Below are 15,134 nucleotides of genomic sequence, written 5' to 3'. Positions count from 1 at the left end.
TTATTTCAGCTTTCTGCGATCATACTTTCACCCCGGGGGGTGAAGAAACACCAGAATTAAAAAAAAAAATATGATTTGTGACATCCAACGTGTATCACGTTTATATCAAGTGGTTACTTATGATATCCAGCCAATCTCAACGGATTGGATATCGTTGTCTCATTTCAGTTAACTAAGAGGTAAAATTGCCAGACTTACCTTTTTCAAATGGACATTTTAAATTACATCCAAAATGATTGGTTTCTACAAATGAGACAATTTTAACTCTTCCACATTAACCTTGATACAGCTACACTTTCAGGTTAATTAAAGTTTAATTCCCCAATAACCTATACAGGTTTGATTTATCAATAACATTGATTAATCAGTAAAATGTGTTTTTGCTAAGCTTGGAAGTCCCACCTTCGCGGGAGTCCCATGTGGCTTCGGCCTTAGGGATATGTGAACCGGGTGGTGAATGTACCCTAACATTTAAACTACTGGTTACACTTATGATAACCCCGCCAATCTCAATTGATTGGATATCATGGTCTCATTCAATTTAATAAATTAAATTGTCGAACATACTTTTTCAGGTTCTTCCAATTAAATGAGAAATTTTKAACTTTCCCATATTAACCCAGACCAGGTATTCCCAAACTGGGGTGCACGCAATGCCGTCAGGGGTACGCCAAATAAAAATGTGATTCACATTTAACACACAAAAAAAATCTCTACACATTTTCAAAGTCCATTTATATTTTCCAATGTGCGTGAGAGTGAGTTTGTCGCCTGAGTAGCCTCATTTCACTGCCCAAAAGAAAAATAAACCATCTAGTGTTCAACGAAATAACTAATTAACATCCAATCACATTAACCGTTACTCTCTCGCGGGAATTCTACTACCGGTTCGTATGTAGCTGCTGCTCATGTTGGTATCTGTACTGATGGCGCAAAAGCCATGACAGGGAGACATAGTGGAGGGGTAATGCGCATGCAAGCAGTTGCTCCCGACGCCACTTGGGTACACTGCAGCATCCACCGAGAGGCTCTTGCTGCCAAGGGACAGCTTGAAAGACGTTTTGAACACAAACAAAGTTAACCATTTTCACTGTAAAGCAAGGCCCCTGATCTCTCGTGTATTTTCTGCATTATGCAATGATATGGGCAGGGACCATACTTTTACAACATATAGAGGTGCGCTGGTTATCAGGGGGCAAAGTATTGACACGTTTTCTTAAAATTGAGAGATGAGCTTAAAGTTTTCTTTACAGAACATCCTTTTCAGAACGAGTTTCTCACATGACTGGCCTATCTGGGTGATGTTTTTTCTCGCCTGAATGATCTGAATCTAGGATTACAGGGACTCTCCGCAACTATATTCAATGTGCGGGACAAAATTGAGGCAATGATTAAGAAGTTGGAGCTCTTCTCTGTCTGCATTAAAAAAGACAACACACAGGTCTTTCCATTATTGTATGATTTTTTGTGTGCAAATGAACTCAAGCTTACAGGCAATGTCAAATGTGATATTGCGAAGCACCTGAGTAAGCAAGTACACATGTACTTTCCCGAAACAGATGACACAAACAACTGGATTCGTTATCTCTTTCATGCCCTGCCTAATGTCCACTTGCCAATATTTGAACAAGAGAGCCTCATCGAAATTGCGACAAGAGGTCCTGTGAAAATTGTATTTAATCAGAAGCTACTGCCAAATTTCTGGATAGGGCTGCGCTCAGAGTATCCTGCCTCGGCAAATCGCATTGTTAAGACACTGATGCCATTTGCAACCACGTACCTATGTGAGAGTGGATTCTCGGCCCTCACTAGCGTGAATACAGGCACAGACTGTGTGGAAAATGATTTAAGACTGAGACTCTCTCCAATACAACCCAACATTGCAGAGTTATGTGCATCCTTTCAAGCACACCCTTCTCATTAACCTTTGGTGYGTAATTAACAATTTTTGATGAACAAATAAGGTTTTATATGTAAGATGCTAAATAAAGAACAAAACTATTGATTCATATTTGTGCCCTGGTCCTATAAGAGCTCTTTGTCACTTCCCACGAGCCGTGTTGTGACAAAAACTCACACTCATTCTTATGTTTAATAAATGTATCATATAGTGTGTGTGGCAGGRTTATGATGATGGCAAAAACAACATTTGAGAGTTCCCTGACCCTGGTGCTAGAGGGGGTACGCAGCTGGAGGTTGAATGTTTGAAGGGGTACGGGACTATAATAGTTTGGGAATCACTGGACTAGAGTAATGATGTGTATCATGAGCAATTTGTGCATATCAGTTGAGGTTATTCAGTAGCACWTGGAAACGAAACATCGTTGCCAACTATTCAGATTGGAGAGTTACAATGTTGTCATCACTAGGCAGCCAACTARCTATAGTAGGAAACAGTTGTATCAATAAGCCACGTATAATCACACGACTCGAGTCACYACCCCACAATAGTTCAAATTACAATAAACATAACATTTATTAACACCATTCAGTAGAACTGTGAAAAGACATTATTTGAGCTTTGGAAACAAGTGCTTTCATAAATGCATGAAGCAGGCCTCGTTTCACAGGAGCATTGTAAAATAAGCTCTCTCTCAATGAACCAGCCGCAACTAATTTTGTTAATTTACATATCGAATTTGATTGTCCAACATCAGTTTTATAGTTTGTTCATTTTGTGGCCACCTAGAGTGTCCTCTTTCCACTGCTGTGGTGCTGAATCACAATGGGAATGGGGAGTGGGACCGGACCGGCCGGCCCGGTCATGGCTAGAAGGGATCTAGCCCTAGAGGAAAAGGAAGAGAGAGGCCCAATTCAGCAAAAAATCTGTCTCCCTCCAGCAGGTGGAGTTTCTGCTTTGTTTCGACCAACAAACAAGGAGTTTTTGCATGGAGGTCTATGAATGTCGAATCTGATCAACAAAAAAAAAATTCTGGCTAAATTTGCTACTTGAGGTTTATTTGATCTAATAAAAGTTTCATAATGCTTAAGTTGTTACTGATATTAGGAGGACATGTGACATCCCGGCAACTTTGGGAAAAAAACGTTATATCGAGATGGCTATTGATAGGAATGGATTTCTGAACTTTAAATGTTATTAATCATTAGTTGTAATAGAGACCTGAGTGGTGCCGTAGTCTTGGGTCTACACCAYAGGTTAATGGTTATCTGTAGGAAGAAGGTATATGGTGGGTGCAACTAAGCTTGAAATGTACTGAGCGTAGGGAAAGCGATCACATGTGGCAGGCATTGATGAGGGGAGAGAGCCATGGATTCGTGATGAAGGGGGTTGAGGACAGGTCAGGTCACGTTAAGGGAGAAGAAAAGTGTATTACCGTATCACTTTGTTTAGCGAGAAGAAGGAGACCACCCAAAGTGTGTTACATATATAACAACTATTCTAACCATGTCTTTGTCTAATGCAGCTGTATTGACCCTCAGGGAAGAATAAACTTGGCTTGAGCTTTCATAGTGTCCGTTGAGTTTTTACTCTGGGAATTAGAACCTAACACTACGCATATTCATTGCATGACGCTAGCAGAATAGCTTCTCTCTCCATTGAATACAGGCAGTTGAAGTCAACAACCCTTATCGAATATTCAAAAAGGAATTACAATAATGAGATGTATCCACCAATCCAAAGAAAGGAAAGGCGGGAGCTAGACAGCACTCTGTGCCGCTTTGTGGACAATGACTCCCGTTGTTAGGGCGCAGAGACATGTATAATTGTCAGTGTGTGCATAATCTTTTATCCATCTTTTGTCAAACTAACATCAAAAGTTGCATTTTGCATTTTTTTTTGCAATTTTGCTAACCCTAACCTTAACCTAATTATCCTAACCTACTAGGAAAAGTCAAATTTGACAAAATCTGAATCCCTTCTAATCGTGACCGGCTAGACAGCCATGTAGACAGCCATGTTTTGTTAGTTATTGGGCTAATTAAAATGTTCATGCCTAGGCTAAATTACATTAGAGGGACCTAGGTTGTATTTGAAAACAGCTGTGTTATGTTATTTATTAACACATTTCATACAAATAGTCTATAGGACAGGTCGTTAGCAAATTACATTATACAAATATTATATTTTGAAGTTGTTTTATTACCGTGCAGGSGGCACATTCTAGGCTAAAAGTTTATTTTATTTTATTATTATTATATTAATTTGAGATTTATAGCAGGGATGAAGAAGCAACAGGCAATGTTTTGCTTTTCAATAAAACCCTGTCATGCTGGTATAAGAACATCGTTTGACTTTATTTTATTAGAACTTTACAGGCTAATTTCCATTCTGATAAGATAAATGACAATAATCTAAATGTGATTTTGAGCACAGTGGGTGGACGGCCTAATGCGGTACACACCCAACGCATTTGGATGCCCGGTAAATTAAAATCTTGCCGGTCACGTTGTCCGGCGCCAGATTGTGCTAACGGAAACCCTGATGTGGATATCTTCGGTTTGTCGCTTTGATGTTGATAGGCTGGGCTAAGACGTTAAGTCAATGAGTCAAATATATATATATTTTATTTACTGTGCTCTGAACAGAAATTGTAAGTAATGTCATACAATGTGTGACACTGATCACCATCAATTGAGCTATTCACTTAAGCAATTCACTTGACAACTGCACAAAAGCATTAAGCATGACTTTTTGTAATGATAGCCTCAGGTCTCCTAAATAAGATGTATAATTGATGGTTCATATAACATATTTGTAAGGGAAATAATGTCACGTCGAGGTCAGACCTCGTTTTCCCATTATTGTTATCATGAAATAGTCTACCATCCAAAAGATGTTGTCATGTTAAACTACAGACTATTTTCCTGCTTTTATATAGGGCACTGTCATTAAAGCACACTCTCTCCTCTATCTTTCTTCCCCATTTCAGTTCAATCCAATTAACAACAAAAATATGTGAGGAGTGACTGCCCCACTCCTCCAGCAGAACAAAAGAATACTGCAGCCTGTGACTATACCATGTCTGCACTGTTGGCCTATCGCTTTTGTGAAAATCTCTTGAATAAAACCGTTCTAGGGGGCCTTACCTTCTGCAGTGCCTCCTGCTGCTCAGGGGTGAGAGGCGGCAGGCCGAGCTTTGAGGCGGTGCTCTGTCCATTCTCCATCATCAGAGCCTCGCCTCCCTGCAGGCACACAAGTGTATGGTTATGATGACAGGGAGGAAACACCCACTACAAATCTCTGCCGGAAACACCCAAATCAAATCTCTGCAAATCTCTACTCAGAAAAGACAAGACCAAGATGGTTGAATTAACATGTACAAACAAGCTAACTATGTATAACCAACCCCTACCCCCAAACTCAAATATGATCCGAGACTCCAAGTAGAAGGCTCAATAATGAATGCAGTTAACTTACAAGTTCTAATTATATCCACTATCTCCTACTGTGCTGGTTTTGTAACAATATAATGCAAATTAAGCCTTTTGCACCATTTAGCATACATGACCTAGGTTTGAGAGACAAGTAGCCGTTTCTCAAATATGCAGGTACAATTGAGAAGATGCGCCTATTTTGAGCTTGCTCTGAAATAAACCGTGCTCATCATTACACTGTGGTGGTAAAATGACACACGGGAACAGTAACATATTTGATATACAAAAATATAAACAATTTAGATAAACCTGCACTGTGGTTTTCTAACGGTATAAATTCAGACTAAAATATGACTCATTTTTGGTTCAGACATTTAGTGTAGTCTAAGAATAACAGGATTAAAGAAAACATGATGTTAACTAAATATAACAATGTCTTCCAAAAGAAGAAGTGTGGCCACTTCTTTCAATAGCCTATGTGGGGGACTGAGTGCCATCTCCTCAATAAGTGTGCATAATTCTACAGTGCGTGCCATGAATTTGGGTCCCCCTATTGACGACCACACAGAAGAAAAACTAACGTGGCATTTACGAACTCCAGAGGGATGCACCAAAATGAGCAGTGAGACGATGCACACTCGACGTCCCAACTGACACTCAATATTCCAAAATTCAAAAGCCATTCGCGAGCATCGTCTCTCGCAACCTGTCTTGTGCATGACTCACTCGCTACGAAAAACAGGCACTGGGGAAAACACAGACGCATAATCTGACAGACAGTGAGAAAGTTGTAAAAACAAAACGACATCTAATTCCGCACAAAATATGTGCAAGTACAGTTCATTCAGGAAAGTATTCAGACCCCCTTGACTTCATCCACATTTTGTTAAGTTACAGCCTTATTCTAAAATTGATTAAATATACTTTTTTAAATCAAATATAAACACAATACCCCATAATGAATTGTATACAGACAATTCTTTCGACGTCATGGCTTGGTTTTGATAAAAATGGCTTGGTTTTTGATTTTTTAAAATTAGAATAAGGCTGTTGTCACGTTTTGACCATAGTTCTTTTGTATTTTCTGTGTTTTAGTGTGGTCAGGGCGTGATTTGGGTGGGTTATCTATGTGTTGTGTTTCTATGTTGGGTTTGTTGTTTGGCCTGATATGGTTCTCAATCAGAGGCAGGTGTTTGTCATTGTCTCTGATTGGGAACCATATTTAGGTAGCCTGTTTTGTGTTGGGTTTTGTGGGTGGTTGTCTTCTGTCTTTGTGTCTATGCACCAGATAGGACTATTTCGGTTTTTCACATTTATTGTTTTGTAGTTTGTAGTGTTCACGTTTTTGTCATTATTAAAACATGATAAACACTAACCACGCTGCGCTTTGGTCCGATCCCTGCTACACCTCCTCTTCAGACGAAGAGGAGGAAATCTGCCGTTACAGCTGTAACTTAACAAAATGTGGATGAAGTCAAGGGGTCTGAATACTTTCCTGAATGCACTGTACTTGCACATATTTTGTGCGGAATTAGATGTCGTTTTGTTTTTACAACTTTCTCACTGTCTGTTTCTACAACTTGATTGGAGTCCACCTGTGGTAAATTAAATTGATTGGACATGATTTAGAAAGGCACACACCTGTCTATATAAGGTACCACAGTTGACAGTGCACGTCAGAGCAAAAATCAAGCCAAGTGGTCAAAGGAATTGTCTGTAGAGCTCAGAGACAGAATTGTGTTGAGGCACAGATCTGGGGAATGGTACCAAAACATTCCTGCAGCATTGAAGGTCCCCAAGAACACATGGAAGTTAGGAACCACCAAGTATCTTCCTTGAGCTGGCTACCTGGCCAGACAAAGCAAATGGGGGAGAAGGGTCATGGTCAGGGAGGTGACCAAAAACCCGATAGTCACTCTGACAGAGCTCCAGAAGTCATTTATGGGGATGGGAGAACCTTCCAGAAGGAAAACCATCTCTGCAGCACTCCACCAATCAGGCCTTTATGGTAGAGTGGCCACTCCTCAGTAAAAGGCACATGAAAGCCCGCTTGGAGTTTGCCAAAAGGCACCCAAAGACTCTCAGACCATGAGAAACAAGATTCTCTGGTCTGATGAAACCAAGAATGAACTCGACACCAAGCGTCACATCTGTAGAGAACCTGGCACCATCCATACGGTGAAGCATGGTGGTGGCATCATCATGCTGTGGGGCTGTTTTTCAGCAGCAGGAACTGGGAGACTAGTCAGGATTGAGGGAAAGATGAACGGAGCAAAGTACAGAGAGATGCTTGATGAAACCCAGCTCCAGAGCGCTCAGGACCTCAGACTGGGGTGAAGGTTCACCTTCCAACAGGACAATGACCCGAAGCACACAYGCAACACAACGCAGGAGTGGCTTCGGGACAAGTTTTTGAATGTCCTTGGGTGGCCCAGCCAGAGCCCGGACTTGAACCTGATCGAACATCTCTGGAGAGACCTGAAAATAGCTGTGCAGCAATGCTCCCCCCATCCAACCTGACAGTGCTTGAGAGGATCTGCAGAGAAGAATTGGAGAAACTCCCCAAATACAGGTGTGCCAAGCATGTAGCGTCATACCCAAGACTCAAGGCTGTAATCGCTGCCAAAGGTTCTTCAACAAAGTACTGAGTAAAGAGTCTGAATACTTATGTAAATGTGATATTTCATATTTCTAAAAAACAGTTTTTGCTTTGTCATTATGGGGTATTGTGTGTAGATTGATGAGGGGAAAAAACGATTTAATACATTTTAGAATAAGGCTGTAACATAACAAAATGTGGAAAAAGTCAAGGGGTCTGAACTTCCCGAATACACTGTATTTCGGTCATCGGTGATTTCATCAGCTGATTTAGTTTGCTGTAGCCTGCTTGCCGCTAGCTAGCTTCACTGACAAACACAGGCAAGTAATGTTAGCTAGCTAGCCAAGGTTGGGCGCTGCACTGACAAAAAGCGTGTAGCTTATCACTTATTTACGACAGCAAGGCTCCACAGTCTGCGAACATTTTACTCAGATATGCGCCTAAATATTTAGCTGTGCGACCTCAAAGTTTTATTAAGAAGAACCATTGCGCCTAGAATTTTTTGAAATTCTATCTTTAATACCTCAAATATTTTTTGTTGTGCTACTATATTTCTTTGTGTGCGCCTACAACTTTGGCACACACGTGCTCTTTGTGAAAAAGGGTAATAGAGCCCTGGATAGTTTGACAGCTTGTTGAAGAAGTTGTAGACACGTTCCCAGCATGTTTCCAAAGCACCAATCGCTACTTTTTTAATATTGGGTCAGCTAAAACAATGGTTCCCAACCAGGCGTACTATGACCACTTTGGGGTACCTGGCCTATCAACAGGGTGTACTTGAGAAGACTCATGAGACCATAGATGCTGGGGGACTCAGGGCAGAGCAAATTTCACTTGGTGGTGCAGTAAACGAAAAAGGTTGGGAACCACTGAGTTAAAAGCACAGCAGCAGACTCGATAGGAGCAGAGCAGGCTGTTCGCGCCAGTCGCTTGCCTTTCTCTGCCATTTTTCCAACTTAATGACGTACGGCGCACTCTATAGCCGTGGCAAATAATGTATCATTTCTACCCTGCTAGAGCTACCCCAGTCAACTGGAAGTGCTGTTATTGTGAAGTGGAAACATCTAGGAGCAACAGAGGCTCAGCCGTGAAGTGGTAGGCCACACAAGCACACAGAACGGGAGCACCGAGTGCTGAAGCGTGTAAAAATCGTCTGTCCTCAGTTGCAACACTCACTACCGAGTTCCAAACTGCCAATGGAAGCAATGTCAGCACAAGAACTGTTTGTCGGGAGGTTCATGAAATGGTATTCGATGGCCGAGCAGCCACACACAAGTCTAAGATCACCATGCACAATGCCAAGTGTCGGCTGGACTCTGAAGCAGTGGAAACACGTTCTCTGTAGTGATGAATCATGCTTCACCATATGTTAGTCCAACGGACAAATCCGGGTTTGGCAGATGCCAGGATAACGCTACTTTCCCCAATCCATAGTGCCAACTGTAAAGTTTGGTGGAGAACATAAAATGGTCTGGGGCTGTTTTTCATGGTCCCTAAGTTCCAGTGAAGAAATGTTTTACTGTTTTGTACTGTTGATTTTGCCACACACACTGAGGAACACATTAATAATTTTCTTTCTCAAAATGGCACAGATAATTCTGGGCGGTCTCTCTATAAAAGTTGCTGACCACACACCAATACATGGATTTGAGAGTCAAACTAACAGCCAACCCTTGTCAGTGTTAATATCCTATGCCAGGTCATGATTCGTTGAAGTCCAAAAATTGAAAAAGAGGTTTGCTCCCATTTCCGTATTGACAGCTTCCCGAAATCAACATCCAACATTCCAAAATATAGATAGCAGCCTTCTACAAATCCTCATCTAACCAACCATATATAGATTATTCCAAGTTTCTGTGCTGTCTTTGTATAATGTTATTTTAAACAGCGCATACAACTAAGGTGACCACATTTAAAATACCCAAATACGGGACAAAGGGATGATTTTGCAGGACAGTGTAGCCTTCATGAATAAAACATTTTGGCAGCACCAACATGATAACCTTTCCGTATTGGTAACCCCCTTGAAACAAAATGCAACAATCCAAAATGTAGCTGGCGGTCTTCTACAAGTCCTAAACCAATGATATATATATATTATTCCCAGATTGCCTGTGGTTTGAACAGGACGTGCAACCTGACTTCCCCCCTCTTGTTTTATTGATTTCAACATTATATCGATATGTGTGATTTAGGGCTGGGCAGTATACCGTATTTTATGATATACCGGTATTGATGCAGGGACTGGTTTGGGATTTTACTTTAACTTCTATACTGGGATTTGAATGTTTGGTTTGTTAAATGTGATACGCCATGTGTAATGTCAATTTTTATAGTTTACCTCGCTACTTGAGTCATCTCTCTCCGCGCCACTTTCCACACAGACCTAGCCACGCTAGCTAGCTAATAAATGTACTGAGTAAGAGCAAACGTAGCTAGCTAATACAGCCTGATAATACTAATGACGGTGTAGACCTAAATCAGCATGTTGTTTGTGCAACAGTATCTTCTAAATCAAAGAGGAATATGCAAAGCAAGAATATGTAAGCTACATGAAGTAGCTAAGAAAAAAACATGCAATGTAGCCAAAAGCTTATAAGGTCCCCTAGGAAACACTTATCAACACTTTAGTTCCTACCCTGTCACAATAACTCCTCCCTCGCATTTTAATTCGTTGTCATCTCAAACAACACTGTATTCTAACTATAGAATTAGAATAGTCATTCTACTTCCATGATTCCAACAGTTTTGCTGTAATTAGCAAGTCAAATCGCAATTGCAACATTTGGTTAAAAATAAGTCCTAGATTATTTGCCCATATCGTGAAGTGTGGAAATTATCTCAATTGAGCAGTGGTGTAAAGTACTTAAGTAAAAATACTTAAGTACTTAAATTGTTTTTTTTGTATCTGTACTTTACTATTTTTGACAACTATTACTTATACTGTAAAAAAATAAAAAAAATGTACTTTTTACTCCATACATTGTTTCTGATACCCAAAAGTACTCGTTACATTTTGAATGCTTAGCAGGACAAGAAAATTATCCAATTCACACACTTGTCAAGAGAACATCCCTGGTCATCTACTGCTTATGATCTGGAGGACTAATTTACAAACAAATACTTTGTTTGTAAATTATGTCTGAGTGTTGGAGTGTGCCCCTGGCTAGCCGTAAAAAAAAAAACTAAATAAGAAAATGGTGCTATCTGGTTTGCTTAATATAAGAAATGTTTAATTAATTATACTTACATTTACTTTTGATACTTAAGTATATTTAAAACCAAATACTTTTACACAAGTAGTATTTTACTGGGTGACTTTCACTTTTACTTGGGTCATTTTCTATTAACATATCTTTACTTTTACTCAAGTTGGACAATTGGGTACAGCAAATGCAGAAATGATAAAAGTGGTGAAATTTGTTTTGGTTGAAGTTGAATTGAACAGTATAAACCAATCAGAATGGAGAAAGACTACTTGAAATCACTTAGAATGTATGTGTTGCCACCCTAGGATCACTCACTACTCAAAGCAAATGTAGATATTTTATTACTCAAAAACTAAAAATACCACAGTCCAATTTTTTTAAATAACGTGATATATTTTGGCCATATATCACCCCCAGCCCTAGTGTGATTGAAAAAAAGTGTTGAATTTCTCTTTCCGTTTTGGCAACCCCAAAATTCAAATGCATCACTCCAAAATGTAGCTGACTGTCTGCTGCAGGTTGTCCTCTAACCAGTGATGTAAAAGAAATATCCAGTTTTTATGTTTTTTTAAAACTCATACAACCTGATGTCTCCCCTAATCGATATCAGTGATTTATTGCCACTTGTCAAATCCACAGGGTTTTTGGTATGTGTGAAGTTAATAGGGTGCTCGTTTAAAAAAAATACAAGTAATATGATTACTATTGTTACACGTGTAGATAGTACATTTTCACTTTTCAATATATGACAAAGTGTTTCTGCATATTGGTTATTGATTGACACATTAAAATTGCAATTTGTCATTGGGCTATTTATCAAAATGTKTTGTCAACAGGAATAGAAATTTCACTTCCAACATTAATTTCAAATGGTATTGTACCTAATTATGTAAAAACAGCTGAATGAGTCCAAAAACTTGGTTTGATTGATTTTTGATGTTAAACCAGATATCACCAAAAATAATTTGCCCCACGAGTAGCTAGGACAAACATATTTTCACAATTTCACTCACATCATTGAAATCAATCAATCCRAGCACATTTTGCAGCTCATTCGGTAGTTTTTACCTAATAATGTAAAATCCTGTATAAAATGTAAGAACCATTTATATTCCAAAAACATACACTGAAACTGATACTGTTGCTGCTTCCTGACTTTTTGGATTTTTGATTTATGGCCGAGTGTCAAAACACCGGTTTTAGATGTCCAAATTCATAATCAATATGCTGAAATAAGTTGTGATATTTTGAAGACCAATACATAAATGTTACTCCCTACGAACATTTCACACTAAATTAGTACCTTCTAAACTGCACACGCACCATTATTTACCAAGCGTTATTGATTAGCATGTTCTACTGAAGGGCKTAAAATTAACACCCGCAACCAGCCAAATGKAGGTAGATTTTGGCAGTGGCGGGTAAGATGTCCCTTTCACTGGCCACGTTGGCAGATGTTCAGGGCACCATTTCACTCACATTTGTGAATGAAAATAGTCAAGTATGACCCCACATTTATAGTCAAATAAATGCTGCAGCAGCTGTTTTCAAAGTATTTCTTCCATTCTGTTTCATAGCTGGTAAATGAATCGCACAAAGTCAATGAATCCTATATAACCTATTCCACCTCACGCTGCAACACTGCCTGGTTGGGGGCTGTGTGCATGTGAAGAGCTGAGAGAAAGTTGCATTTTTAGAAGCACAGCGCACAGGGATAAAAGTTGGTCTAATTAACTTGAAAGGTAAGTCTACTGAAGTGAGACTTTTTGTCCTTGTGTTTCTTGGATATTTACATTGTTTTGTTCACAAGRAAGATGGTTTTTCTATGGTTGAGTTTCAACTGCTCGCAAGGAGAAGACAACGCAGACTCAATCTCACAGGCACAAACATGACGAGTTATCGCAATAACATTTCACCCTTACAGGGGCAGGCAAACATTTGTGTCTCATCTGTGATATTTTGGTTAAAAGACTCAGATCACAAAAAAATGCAATTAAACAATATACCACATTACTTCTTACTAGTAATACATGTATTGTTTTAGAAAAATTACAAAGCATGCTCATCATTTTTTGTTGGTGTAATTTGAGCAGGGAAAATTTATATTTTGGCTGGTAAAAAATGAGTGACTTATAGATTTTAAAATCTACCTGTCACAGTGACTGGTGGACCAAAAAGTTAATTTGCCCTGTTCTACTGTAATCAATAGTGCGTGCAAATGAATCTCTCTCGTTGATATTGTATTGAAATCAATGGAACTGGGACAATAACCGCAGCGACATGTACCATTTGCACTCTTCTAATACAGCGTTTCCCAAACGCGATCCTGGGCCCACCCTGGGTGCACTACACAGCTGATTTAAATGACCAACTCATCAAGCTTTGATCATTTGAAATCAGCTGTGTAGTGCTAGGGGGGGGGGGGGACATCTGGGAGGGTGCCCAGGACCAAGTTTGGGAAGCTATGTTCTAACAGACAAACCTCAATGAACTTGGACACACTACGTGTGTTGATAAACGACAACCTGTTGTAGCCATTTATCAACTTATATCTCTGTGAGAAAATGATGGCCAATACGGAAAAGGAAACCGTTTTCACAGGATCATTTCAACCAATCACCACCTTACACCAGTTTCTAGGTTTTGAATGATAGTTTAATCCTCAAATCCATGAATTCACCAGGCCAGAGACTTACGGGAGGAGCTACCGATTTTTTTCCCTAGCCACGGTGGTCTGAAAATGACAGCTACGTTAAATCCCACTACAGACTGGCGCGTATGACAAAAACACTGGTACTAAACCAAAGTTATTGATCTGTTTTAAGCTCGTTATGACTATAAACTTGATACTAACATCACCAATCGGAAGTAAAAATGTGTATTTCCTGTTCTTGTGTGTTGATAACGTCAGTCTAATGTACTAACACTTCCTGTCCACCATAGGGACATTAACGTAGTATAATGAAATATGTCAAAGTAATTCAATACATCGTTCTTCCTACTTTAACCACGGAGAAAGGCTCCTAAACACAATTTAACCAGGCGCTCTATATCAGAGCGTCAATAGCCAGGGTGTGTAGCAGGCTGAACGTTCGACCTCCCTAGCTACTAACGTTACTAGTTAACCTTAGCTATGACAGACCGTTGTCAGGCTCGGCTACCTGACTAACGTTAATTGACTAGTTAGGTAGCTAGTTAACTACATCCAGCCGACTTGGATAGCTAGCTGGCGSCTACCCAGTTTCGCGAGGGACGCTACTACTAGTAATTATCCAACGTTAGTTAACTACTATTATCGAAAGATGCAAGTTCGTTGGTTAGTACCTAGCGAACGAACGTTAGCTTCATAGTTAGCTAGGTCTATAGATCCCGCTCTTTGCTATCTAGTTAACTAACGGTACTCAATTCACATTTACTCGATAGTAACGTTAGCAAGCTAACTAGCGGTTGGGTTTGTAGTGCCAGTAATGGCTATGCTAACTAACGAGCCAGTGTCAAGCTGGGTTAGCAAGCTAACTAGCTAGCCATCTAACGTTAGCCAACTGAATAAGGGAACAGGATGAGTGCAGGACAAGCTTGTACTGTACGCATTCAACGATGAGCTGTGCAAAATATGGTCAATAATCCCTTTTAACCATCAGAGATGGACCATTGGTGTAAAATATAATCGAAAAACAATGCTATTCGATTTATTTACCGCAGAAACAGCCACCGCCATGAAGCACACCTTTCAGCACAGGGCGACGCCAATGAGGACTTCTTCTTCTATGATGTTTATTGGCTCCTAGCAACCAACTTCAAAGGTGCATTACCGCCACCTACTGGACTGTAGGGATCAGGGGCCGGTTGCATCAGCTACGTGTAAAGCCGTCCTCAGGCTCCCATCCGGAACATGTATTTATTTGTATTTATTTTTTATCTTTATTTAACAAGGCAAGTCAGTTAAAAAACAAATTCTCATTTACAATGACAGCCTACCAAAAGGCCTC

General features: G+C 39.9%; 1 protein-coding gene across 1 annotated transcript in view; it reads right to left on the bottom strand.

Moving 5' to 3' along the window:
• puf60a (poly-U binding splicing factor a) overlaps positions 1-14,921 on the bottom strand; it is a 63,896-nt gene extending 48,975 nt beyond the window's left edge. Inside the window, exons 1-2 of the mRNA XM_023977844.1 lie at positions 14,843-14,921; positions 5,050-5,145 (exon numbers count right to left, since the gene is read on the bottom strand). Of these exons, the coding sequence (XP_023833612.1) occupies positions 5,050-5,145; positions 14,843-14,863 (117 nt within the window). The 5' untranslated portion in view covers positions 14,864-14,921. The remainder of the gene's footprint in view (positions 1-5,049; positions 5,146-14,842) is intronic.
• Positions 14,922-15,134: the final 213 nt, after the last annotated feature.

Source organism: Salvelinus sp. IW2-2015, linkage group LG32 (genome assembly GCF_002910315.2).
Source record: "Salvelinus sp. IW2-2015 linkage group LG32, ASM291031v2, whole genome shotgun sequence".
Classification (NCBI taxonomy): Eukaryota; Metazoa; Chordata; class Actinopteri; order Salmoniformes; family Salmonidae; genus Salvelinus; species Salvelinus sp. IW2-2015.
Note: the sequence above shows the minus strand (reverse complement) of the source record. Positions and strands in the feature narration are given on the sequence as shown.